Source organism: Psammomys obesus, unplaced genomic scaffold (assembly GCF_907164565.1).
Source record: "Psammomys obesus unplaced genomic scaffold, mPsaObe1.curated_primary_1811, whole genome shotgun sequence".
Taxonomy (NCBI): Eukaryota; Metazoa; Chordata; class Mammalia; order Rodentia; family Muridae; genus Psammomys; species Psammomys obesus.
This window is the reverse complement of record NW_026596131.1, coordinates 15,374,998-15,386,320: the sequence shown is the minus strand read 5'-3', so window position 1 is coordinate 15,386,320 and position 11,323 is coordinate 15,374,998. Positions and strand designations below refer to the sequence as shown.

The window sequence follows — 11,323 nt, the reverse complement described above, 5'->3', positions numbered from 1 at the left end:
CCTGGCCCTGGCCCCGACCCTCGCCGCCCTGGCCCTGGCCCTGGCCCCAACCCTCGCCACCCTGGCCCTGGCCCCGACCCTCGCCGCCCTGGCCCTGGCCCTGGCCCCGCCCTCGCCGCCCTGGCCCCGCCCTGGCCACCGGCACTTGTAGTCCGCATAGTGCATCTGACGGGCTCGGAGCTTGGCCACAAGCAGGTGAAGAATACGGACAAAGATGAAGAGATTGATCTGTGTGAGGAAGACAAAGGTCAGGGGCAGCCTAAGAGCTTCCCAGGCCCTGCACACTCCTCGTATGCACCCACTACAGGCAAAGTTACTGCCAAGTGGGCCTGGGGCTGGCAGGCACCAGCCAAGGATGGGCAGCCTGGTGCGCAGCCCAGGGCGCGCTGCCTCTGGGATAAGTGCTGGGATTCCCCACCCTCCATCCTCTGAGATGGCTGCGGAAGGGAGAGCTGGGAACGCCGAGCCAGGGCTCCTCTGCCTGCTGAGGGGAGCAGGGCCGTGTCTCCTCACCAGTATAGCCAGGAAGACAGGGATTCGCAGGATCCACCAGAAGCCCATGTTGTCATTGCTGGTCCAGCACCTGCAGGGGCCAATTGCTCACATCCTGGAGATGCATGCAGCCTCCCAGCCCCTCCCCGTATCTGCTGGAGGTTTCCTGACTGCCTCCCAAAAGTCAAGGAGAGGGCTTCAGTGAACCCCAGGCCCCAACCCTGGATTTACACCTCTGACCAAGGTGCGACCCTCAACCCATCTCCCTCCTGCCCAGGGTCACTTTACAAAGACCAGCCCCAGCCGCCCCAGCCGCCCCAGCCGGTCCTATTTAACCCATACTCACTGGACGTTCTCAAACAGACACTTCACCGCCACCCAGGGGATGACGAACAGCAAGGGTGCACCTGTGGAAAGCAGCAGCTGTGGCCTCATGGCCCTGGGTAGCTCCCTTCCCATCCTCCCCACAACCTACTCACCCCAGCCAATACCCAGGTAAAGGGAAAAGAAGCTCTTCTCGGAGAAGGTGGCAAGGCTCAGCAGGCTGTGCAGGTACACGCCCTCTACCAGCAACCAGCAGTAGTTGGCTATGATGCCGTACTGCATCATCACCGTGGCCACTCGGCAGCCGGCCACCGCCTGTACGACATGAAGCATGAGGGGGTCCTTGACACCACCCCCCCACAGGCTGGTGAGCAACAAGGTTAGGCTCACCTCATCACGGAGCCAGACGCTCACGCTGAGGTCATCTCCAATCTTCTGGCTGTAGCGTGTTTTGAGCAGCCAATCGATGACCAGCACAGAGCCGGCCTTGAGCACAAAGGCTGCGAAGAGGTTCGCATGGATATAGTTCCGGAGGCAGTGCAGCTTCCTAGACGACAGCAGGTCAGCGCCACGCCTGCCCTGTCCCTCCGCTCCCCTTGCCACATTGGGCGTTAGCATGAGCGGAGCAGTGTACCTGAGGCCCAGCAGGACGACCAGGGCGAGGAGCAGGGCCACCAGGGACAGGCTGTAGCCCACAGTGTACATCACCTGGTAGCTGCTGTACATCTTGGCCACCTCCTTCTGCAAACCAGGAGCAGAGCGGGGCTGGGCAGTGCCCCCCCAAGCCCCGCCCAGCCCCGTGTGACACTGCCCTCCAGAGCTGACCTGGACCTCGACCTCTTCCTCGTCCAGCTGACACTGGGAGGCGTCGCGCCACGGCTGCCCCCGTGGCCCTCGGACCCACTGCCCATCAGGCCCACACCTCTTGAACACCAGGCGGTGCTGCACTGGGACAGGGTGCAAGCTCTGGTCAGCCCACCCCTAGGCTCCGCCCCTCAGCTTCCCCGGCTCCCAGCCTTACCTTTGTGGTACCAAGGCAGGTACCAGGGGCAGGAAATGTTGGCTGTGGTATTGGGAGGTGTGTCGGGCCAGCAGGAGTACTTGTCGAACGTTCTATTACACACTAGCTCTGTGAGGCGGGGGGGGGGGGGCTCCACGTCAGGGCCGGAAGGTCCCTGGGCATCACCATTGTCTTACTGAGCTGCCTCACAGGGCTGCCTCCCTGGCCGGGGCAGCAAGGGGCTTTTTCTGGCCAGTTATCTTGCCTCCTGGACTCCAGACAACATCTGAGTTTGCCCGAGGTACCTTTCCTCTGAGACCCCCCATCTCAAATGTGCCCCCAGACCATTTTGAGTCTTTACCCTCTGCCTTTTTTTTTTTTTTTTTTTACTGTTTTTGGTTTTTTACGTGTACTTCTGTATTATCGTGAGTGTGCACATGTACTCGCACCCAGAAGCACACCTGTGTGCTTACAGGTATATGGGGTCATTGGACAACTTGTAAGAGTCAGTTATCTGTTTTCAGCACGTGGGTCCCAGCAGCGGCTTCTCTGCTGAGCCATCTCCCTGGCTCCTCCCACCTGGAAGTACATTCCTTGCCAGATGTTGGCAACCCTTCCAGGCCGTTCCGCCCATAGGCCCTCCATCTTTCCCTGTCTTCCTGGCACTCCCTCCACTGTATGAACCCACTCTCCCTGACACCCACCCAGTCCCTATCACTACCCAGTGTGAGTGGTGACGGCAGGGCATCGCTGGCTGGGAATGGGGCATCCCACAGCAGGGAGGACAGCGCAGCGTGCCAGCTGTGGCCCAGCTCTGCATTTCTGTTGTCTCCTGACTGGAGGCAGGCGTCCTGGCACGAAACAGCCACTGAGCGTTACTGTTCCCGCCCCTCAGGTCTGTGCATTCGGGCAGAGGGCGGGCACGGGCATCTGTAGCGGGGGCTCACCGGTGGGCGGAGGCAGCAGGCTCAGGTTGTGGCGGCACTGGTCACCGTAGAACTTCCACTTCTCAAACAGGGAGTCCATCACCTGGGCTGAGGGTGCTCGTGCCTAGGAGGGACAGGGGGCTATCAGCACTTCTGTGCAGAGTGGGCCGCCCGCCCCGAGAGGGGTATGGGGTGCTCGGCACTCACCAGCCATGACAGCAGCAGCAGGTGGGCACAGTGGAGCCGGGTGAGGGGCATGCCTCTGGGTAGCCAGCCCCCACATATGGCAGGGGATGAGCGCCTGGCTCCTTGGGGTATGCGCAGTCCTCCTCGGGCTGCAGAGAGCCAGAATGGTAGCGTCTGGAGAGAGCCTACAGAGATCCTGTCCCCTGTCACCAGGCCTCTGAGCCTGCAGCCTCCTGATAGCTGAGGTTGCGGAGGGGGCTGTGGGCTGCCACTTCCCCGTCCCCAGGGGTGGCTGGCTCAGCGCAGTCACCTCCCATCTGGCCACCCAGAACTCTCAGAGTAGCACCAACCCCTCAGCTACCCCCTCCTCCCTCAGTCGTGCTGCCTGGCGGGGCCCAGACCGCCCCACCTATTCATAGCCCTGAGGAAGGCTGACTGGCCGGGCGCTGTGACACAGGATAAGGCCCTGCAGGTACCCAGGCCCATTGCCCTTGGCCCTCGCTCCAGAGCAGTTCCTAGTCTGCCAGGTGTAGGAGGGGCGGTCCCAAGCAATCTCTGCCACCCTGTGTCCCTTTCCTCAGGGTCAGTATGCCCACATAATGCAGTGGGCCTTGGACAAGGCTCTCAGGCTAGGCCTCTGGGTCCCTTGGGATGCCATGGGCTAGCTGGCAGGACATTCCTCTGAGATTAGCACCACTACTGCCAGGGCCCAAATGAGGGCCCCTCTGCCTGAGGTTTCCTGCAGGACGTGGGAATGCCAGGGCCAGGGCAGTAGTAACCACGCACATCAGCCCCACGCACTTCAGAACCCTTCTGGGCTCTGATGGATTCTCATGGGAGAAGAGAGAAGAGCTTCTCAGGGCAATGGGAGGTCGAACTTTGAGCTCCCAGAGCTTTGAGGGGCCTCTCCTGTGTATCCACAATCAGAACATAAAATATATAGCCAGGGATGGCGGCACATGCCTACAGTCCTGGCATTCAGAAGGCGGAAGTGGAGGGAGGGTGGAGATGAGAAGAGAGGAGGATGGCTATGGCTAAGGAGGAGACACTTGCAGGTCCCAGCTGGCAGAAGAGGACCCCTGCGCTTCAGCTAAGTCCAGCTTTGTTCTAGAGGCAACAGCTCAATAGTGCTCCCTTCTGTCTGCCCACAGCAGTCACAGCGGTCACAACCTGCTATGGGACTCCTGAGTCTAGCCCCTGGCCACCAGGCCCTGCTCAAGAGCAAGGAGTTTCGGGTCTGTGGTGCCTGAAACTCAAGGCAAAATACCCAGAGAGTAGAGGGTGGCTGCCAGGAACACAGCAGCCAACAGGCTGAGGGGAGAGGCAGGTCCGCATCCCTGGGGTCTCCAAGCAGCCTCACTCTCCTGATTTCAAGCAAACGTCCCCGTTGGCTTGCTGCTGCCCGGGCACTTGTGGGCTGGATACAGGGAGCCCAGAATACAAACTGGCCCTTCACCCGCTGTGCCTGCCCCACGGGGTCTCCCAGAGGCCCTGAGAGAGGAAGGGTACAGATGGGAAGGCTTTCAGGGCAGCGTGAGAGTGGCAAGGATGGCCAGCATGGGTGGATCGATCATGGAGTTACAGGTGAGGGGCCTGGTGAGGAAGGACGCTGGTCCAAGGCCAGCGTCAGTCAGGCCAGTAGGGGAGGACAGTCCTCATTACCCAGCTCTGCCTCAGAGCTGGAAATGTGCTCAATGGCCAGGAGGCGCTGGCCCGGCACGAGGGAGGCAGACCTCCGAGTTTTGGGGCTCAGGGCAACACAGAGCAACCCTGTCTCGAACAACCAACCAACCAACAACACATAAGAACAAAGGGGAGACGGATTCCTGAGGATTTCCGCACACACAGTTTAGTGCTGAGACGCGGGCGGGCGGGCTCAGACACACTCAGGGCTGGATTACTGCAGGCTCAGTAACCACCAACTGGGTCTCTGGCAGAAACAGGTGAACGTTCTGTTCCTGTGGATGGTAGGGGAGTAAGGATAAGGGCTGATTCTCAGGCACACAAGGATGAGACTCTGGGGTGTCAGCAGAGAGCCCTGGGCATGAGGCTGAAGGCAGGGAAGACCAACAGGGCGCCCTTCCCTCTCACTGACAGGGAATGGGCCTCTGGGTGGCGCCGGGCTTTGTCATCTGTGGGATAGGACTGTCAGGCTGTGTACCCCACAGTGGGGCCCATCAGCACTGATAAATATCATCCAGTGAAAGCTCAGGCCTAGCCCTGGGGTGACAGGCTTCAGTGTGTGCGCTGCCCTGGAGCTGCTGTGCTGGAGCTGCAGGTCTAACCCTTTCTCCGCCCTGTGACCCTCCCTGATGGGGTAGAGGGACAGAGGACAGGGACCCTACCCTCCTCCCACCCTGGAGCAAGCTGCTGAAATCCATCTCAGGTCTCCAGCTTTGTGAGGCCCAGCTGCAGGGGAACATGGACGGCGGGAGTCTGAATTCCTAAGACGGGAGCCTGTCTTGTGTTTAGAGCAGGCTCTTGCCTGTGTCCCCTTCTCCACAGCGCACATCTGGCACACCAGCCACCGGACTGGCACTGCCCCATGCCATCACTGCTCCCAGCAGGCTCTAACAGGACAAAGGACACTCGGTGTTTGCCTGTGCACAGATTTTCTGTGCGGGTGGCTGAGGGTCAGATGGATGGCCCAGCGGCCGAGGGAGGCATTACAGGGGCTGCTCTTGGGTCAGTGGGCGCCAACGTTGGCGAGGTAATCCCTAAAGTTATCAGCTGGAAGAGGGTATCGGTCAAAACAGAGAAACTAAGCCAGGTCGCAGCCCCGGGCAGGGGCAGGAGCAGGGGCAGGGGCAGGAGCAGGAGCAGGGGCAGGAGCAGGGGCCGGAGCAGGGGCCACAAGCTGCTGACAAAGCCTCCTCCGAAAGGGGGCGGGCAGCCCTCACCAGTTAGGGTGAGCTCTGGGTTCCCCTCTATGTCTCCAAGACAGAAGGACAGAAAAGTATCCCCGCTCCGATCCCCGCAGGATGCCAGAGCCAAGAGGTGAGGGATCAGCCGATTCCGCTCGCGACATAAAACTTTGTGGGTCTGGAGTGGGAGGGGGCCGCTGGGGTGCCAGGAGCAGCACGAGGCGGCGACCTGCGCTCGCTCTCGGGGGATCTGGGTAAACAACTGTGAGCTGGGGAGAATCGCCCTTCATGCGCCCTGCCTGCACACCTCCCGGCAAGCCTGGGTCACAGCTAGGGAGTCCTCGGGGAGGGGACGAGCGAGCCCCCGGGAGGGACGGTGGGTGCTCAGGGGGACCGCGGGGCCACACCTGCCCCCACCTGCCGTGCCTTCGGGATTGCGTTCCCAGAGAACAGAAAGAAGGAACGCCTAAGACCCTGTCGGAGACGGTTAGGGCTCAGGTGACTCTAACGGTGACACACATCCCCCGAGGTGTTCGACGGGGGACACGCAGGGGCCAGCTGCCCACTCCCCTGCTCCTCCCGCCCTGGTCACTCCGTGCTCCAGCGTCCCCTGACCGCCTGGGCCGTCCCCTCGGGGCGACGCTAATGCTCACCGTGCTCCGGGGCTGGGCTGCGCCGCTCGTGGTCCTCGACAGCGCTCAACTCTGGGCGCCGCCGGCTGCTGCTCTCCGCCGCGCGCCACCGGGGTCGGCGCCGGCTCCGCGCCAGCCGCTCGCAAACTTTCCGGCAGCGACGCTGGGCGGCGGCGGCGGGGGAGGGGCGGGGGCGGGAGCGGCGGCGGGGGAGGGGGAGCAAGGGTCCGCGCCTGACCTGCCGAGCCTCAGACCCTCTCGGAGTCACCCGGTATCTCTTCTGCGCATCGCTTGCTCTGCAGATTTGCATCCTGCGCGCCCGTTCCCCCTCCCTTCTGGCACACAGAGCCCAGCACAGGCCCTGACCCGGACTCCGACCCCACGGGTCCCTTCCCGGGACCCTCACCGGGTGTGTGTAACCCCGCGGATCCAATCGTGCACACCCTGGACCTCAGAGACCTCCGTGGGTGAATCTTGACCCGGCAGGTGCTGATCCTGGTGGTCCGAGCTCCCCAGGGGAACTAGCGAGCGGGTGTGACTCATCCTGCCCTTTCTCCTCCACTGTCCTCTGTCCTGGGGTCCCACGTTCAGGTTCCAGTCCTGACCTTCCGGAAGGATTAAGTCTCTTACTTAACCCCATCTGTCTGGCTCCTGGGTGAAACTATTGCAGTCACACCTGCACCGTAGGGAGGAGCAGAGATGGGGAGGGTAGGGGGGGGGGGGGGGGCTCTGCAGGTTTCAGACAGGGTGATCCTCTAAGAGGGCCTCTTCTTTTGGTGGGGGGAGACGTCGTTTCGAGATGAGGTTTCTCTGTGTAGCCTTGGCTGTCCTGGACTCACTTAGCAGACCAGGCTGGCCTCGAACTCACAGAGATCCGCCTGTCTCTGCCTCCCCAAGTGCTGGGTTTACAGGCGTGGTGGCTGGCTCTGAAAGGTTTGCCAGGTCACATCTCCTGTGGGCCTCAGGAGTGAGGCCAGTGAGCCCACTCCGACACTGCTCATCCCATAGCCCCTAAGCTGACCTTGGCCTCTCCGTCTGCACAGATTTTCCCTTCCCTGGTGCCTCCTTTTCTGAGCCACATGCCCCTTTCACCCCTAGACGCAGCCCTGGAGGGGACTTCTCCCCCACTCCGCTGCTCCCCCTGTGAGCCCTCCAGCCGCCTTTTGCTGCCTCGTGTCCCCTCCTGCCCAGTGACCCTGGGACCAGAAACTCCCAAGGGTGCTTTTGGCTCCCCCCTTGTCTGGCTTCTCCACATTCTGTATTGCGTTGCTGTCTAGAAATTTCTCCCAGAGGCTGTGGCTTTCAGGATGGGAACTGGCTTTCTCCTGCCCCTAGACCAGCCCTGCCAGGACTAAGCCTCCTACCCATGGTCTAACCCTCACCTCCTACCTGCAGATCACCGGCCAAGAAGCCAAGCCCCTCTCTGGAAGCAGCCAATCACAGTGTCTCTGTCCTCTGGGTTATACCTGGTCTCTTGTCTGGCACCCACTGTCCCTCCTGGAGCTGCCCACTGCTCCTTGCTGAGATGCTGACTTCCCTGGGGAATCCAGTTCTGTTTAGGGGATGTTGGCTCCTGTGCTCCTGCTACGGGCCCCACTGGTGAGCCAGCCCATGTTCCAACCTCCACTGGCACCTCCTGCTTTGTCAGGTCCACAGCATAGCCCTGCCAGGGGTCGGGGTGAGGGAAGCCCCGGGGTGCTGTGTCCTCTGTGCCCGTTTTCACAAGTCCACCAGAACATGGAGCTGCCCTTTCTGTTTTGATCCAGGCAACGGCCAGAAGGCAAAGGTTAGAAGGCGCAGACCTTCTGTTTGTTCCGCGTGGGGGGCCACTCCCGCTGAGGGGAGAGGCAGCCCCTCAGCTCCTGTTCCACCTCCCTGGGGCACAGGCTGGACTGAGCTCCACAGCCGGGGTCTGCCCCTCTGGGGGTAGGGACACTGAGGGGCAGGAGTGCTGCCCCGTGTGCTCGGCCTGCCGTGGCCAGGGCAGAGTGGGAGCAGGCGCACTCTTTGGTGGCCCCTGTCTTGGTTCTAAGGCTCACCCAGCTTCCTGCAGAGGAGGACAGACGCTTTCCTTTTCTGAGAACCTTACACTCTGGCCTTGTTTTCTTCAGCACAGAGTGGGGAGAGGGCAGCAGGAAGAGGCAGCTTTGGGAGTATGGGAGAGGAACGCTGGGCTGGTTACTATGGCTGCCTGGCCCCTGGTGGGCTCTTGGCTTACCTCACAGTCTCTGCCTGCTTACACTTCCATGGTTGCTCCACTTTGTATGATCCAGTTCTAGGGCTGAGGGAAGGCGCCGTGAGCAGGAGTGCTTGCGGTGTGTAAGCATGAGGACCTAACTTTGGATCCCTGAACACACCGAAAGCTGGGCCCAGACATGTGTGCCTGTCAGCTTGGTGTGGAAGGTTCTGGAGCCTGGACCACTGGGGCTTGCTGGGTGCTAACCCAGCGGAAGAACAGTGACCTCCAGGTCACCAAGAGATACTGTCTCAAAGGAGGCAGGCAGAGAGTGACAGAGGAAAACACCTCTGACTACACACTCAGGCACAGGCACGCACACACTCACACACACGCACACACACCCATACAATGATATTTTTTTGAGACAGGGTCCTCCATATGTAGCCCTGCCTGCCCTGGAATTTACTATATAGACCTGGGTGCTGCAATTAAAGGCATTCGCCACATCCAGCTAGTAATTCAAATGTTAATGAATAGTTTAAATTACTATATTTATTTATGTGTGTGGGTTGTTTTGTCTGCGTGTATGTCTGTGTATCAGATGGGTGGCTGGTGCCCCACAGGCTAAAAGAGGATGTCAGGTCAGATCCCCTACAGCTGGAACTATAGGCAGTTCTAAGGCCCATTGTGGGCGCTGGGACCTGAACACAGGTCCTCTGGAAAAACAGCCAGCACTCCTAACCACTGAGCCATCTTTCCAGCCTTTAATAATGAAAAATTTAAAAATACTGTTTGGGGGCTGACAAGATGGTAACTCGCTTGCTGTAAAGCCTTAGGACCTGAGTTTAATCCTTGGAACCCTCTTGGTAGAAGAGGAGAGCTGAATCCTGTAGCACGCACAGACCGCGCCCCAACACATACAATAAACAAACAGATGTGAACTTTTAAAATTAAACAAGAATTCCACTTCAGCCGGAAGCCTGAGCTCTAAGAAGCACAGACTCTTCAGCGCCATCTCCCTCAGCTACTTTTCCCTATCTTGGTCTGCCCTCAGCAAGTGCCTTCCCTAGGCCCCAGTCCTGGCTGCCAGTGCCTGGCGGTCGGTTCCCACAAGCCGTGCAAGAACCCGGGATAAAGTGATTCTGCCTCTTGACCACTGAGCTCTGAGTTCCTCAGATCAGAGGACGTAAACAGAGCAGAGCTGAGAACGAAGGAGGCTGGGCCTTCCCATGTGTAGCTAGCCAGTGTCTGGGGACCCGTGTGGCGCCTGGTGGCCACACTGTTAGGGTGCTAGTGAGAGCGACCTCCCAGGACATGCTCCACTTTGTGTTCCACGACAGGCTGCAGGTTTGTTCAGAACACACAAGATGGGGCAAAAGACAGTAATGCCAGGCCACCCTGAAACAGCAGATCTGCAGCACTGCCTTCCAGGGAGTTCTCAAGTGCTTTCTCTTTCCCTCCCTCCCTCCATTTAGCTCAGGGTCTCAAATACCACAAGCCATCCTTAAACTGTCGATGTTGGCGAGAATGACCTCAGGTGACTGATCTTCACCAGCACTCCCTGATTGCTGGATCACAGGCATTCGCCACCATGCCTGGATTCCTGCCCCATCCTGGGCTCTTTGTGCAGGAATCCAGGGCTTGGTGCATGCAGGTAGGTGCTGTCAGTTACTCTGGCTGCTGTGGCAGCACAGCACTTTTCTGTTGTGACAGGATTTCCCATGGCTCAGACTCCTCTCAGAAGCCCTTTGTAGCTGAAGAGACCCTCTCTTCCCTTTGTAGCTAGGATAGCCCAGGACTATGAAACCCAGGCTATCCCAAATTTAGTCTTCCAAGTGCTGGGATTACAGATATGAATGATATGATTGGCTACAGTAGTGCTTGGGGGGCATTTTGTTAATGTGTGCTTATGTGTGTACCTGTGAGTTTGTGTGTGTGCATACATGCAGCTGAAGAGGCTCCGAGGGGCATTGGATTTCATGGAGTCACTGGGGACCGTGAGCCTCCGGGCAAGGGTGTTGGTGACCAAACTTTGGTCCTCTGAAAGATCAGGAAATGCTCTGACGCATCTCAGAGAGTGCCGGCAGCCTGGGACCCAGTGTACAAATGCTCAAGACTATGTGGACTATTTCAAACCACCACGGCTCCTGTGTGCACAATCACAGCAGCCAGGGAGCGAGCCAGGGCCTCACACCGCTGGACCAACACTCTGAACTGCATCCTTGCTGGAGAACGCGTGCGGGAGCCAGGCTTTGAGAGTGTGAACTCATTTCTCATTCAGTCTCTGCTTCCTGCTTGCATTTGGAAATGGACCTCTCAGCTGCTGCTGCTGCTACACCTTCCTCTGGAACCATAAGCTCAAAAACCTTCCCTTTATAAGCTGCCTTGGTCATTTGATCACACTAGGAAATAAAGAATAGCCGGGCACGGTGGTACAGGTCTTTAACCCCAGTACTCAGGCAGCAGAGGCAGGTGGATCTCTGCGAGTTCTAGCCTGGTCCTCCAAGTGAATCCAGGACAGGCAGGGCTATGTAAAACAGAGAGACCCTGTAAGAAAGAAAGAAAGAAAGAAAGAAAGAAAGAAAGAAAGAAAGAAAGAAAGAAAGAAAGAAAGAAAGAAAGAAAGAAAGAAAGAGAGAAAGAGAGAGAAAAAGAGAGAGAGAGAAAAAGAGAGAGAGAGAAAGAAAGGAAGGAAGGAAGGAAGGAAGGAAGGAAGGAAG

At 59.0% G+C, this 11,323-nt stretch overlaps 1 protein-coding gene and 1 long non-coding RNA gene across 7 annotated transcripts in view; one reads left to right on the top strand and one right to left on the bottom strand.

Annotated features, from left to right (window-relative positions):
* Gcgr (glucagon receptor) overlaps window positions 1-7,100 on the bottom strand; it is an 8,275-nt gene extending 1,175 nt beyond the window's left edge. Inside the window, exons 1-12 of one of the 6 annotated variants that reach the window (XM_055592652.1) lie at window positions 6,446-6,524; window positions 4,775-4,886; window positions 2,950-3,077; window positions 2,764-2,866; window positions 1,838-1,945; window positions 1,642-1,763; window positions 1,451-1,557; window positions 1,207-1,363; window positions 972-1,131; window positions 839-899; window positions 514-583; window positions 140-228 (exon numbers count right to left, since the gene is read on the bottom strand). In XM_055592652.1, coding sequence (XP_055448627.1) covers window positions 140-228; window positions 514-583; window positions 839-899; window positions 972-1,131; window positions 1,207-1,363; window positions 1,451-1,557; window positions 1,642-1,763; window positions 1,838-1,945; window positions 2,764-2,866; window positions 2,950-3,000 — 1,028 coding nt within the window. In that variant the 5' untranslated portion in view covers window positions 3,001-3,077; window positions 4,775-4,886; window positions 6,446-6,524. Of the gene's footprint in view, window positions 1-139; window positions 229-513; window positions 584-838; window positions 900-971; window positions 1,132-1,206; window positions 1,764-1,837; window positions 1,946-2,763; window positions 2,867-2,949; window positions 3,078-4,774; window positions 4,887-6,445 lie in introns of all 6 variants that reach the window. The other 5 variants (XM_055592651.1, XM_055592646.1, XM_055592647.1 and 2 more) reach the window with 5 other exon arrangements.
* Window positions 4,893-11,323, top strand: part of LOC129665791 (uncharacterized) — a 24,036-nt gene continuing 17,605 nt past the window's right edge. Inside the window, exon 1 of the long non-coding RNA XR_008718421.1 lies at window positions 4,893-5,925. This is a non-coding gene — a long non-coding RNA (uncharacterized LOC129665791). The remainder of the gene's footprint in view (window positions 5,926-11,323) is intronic.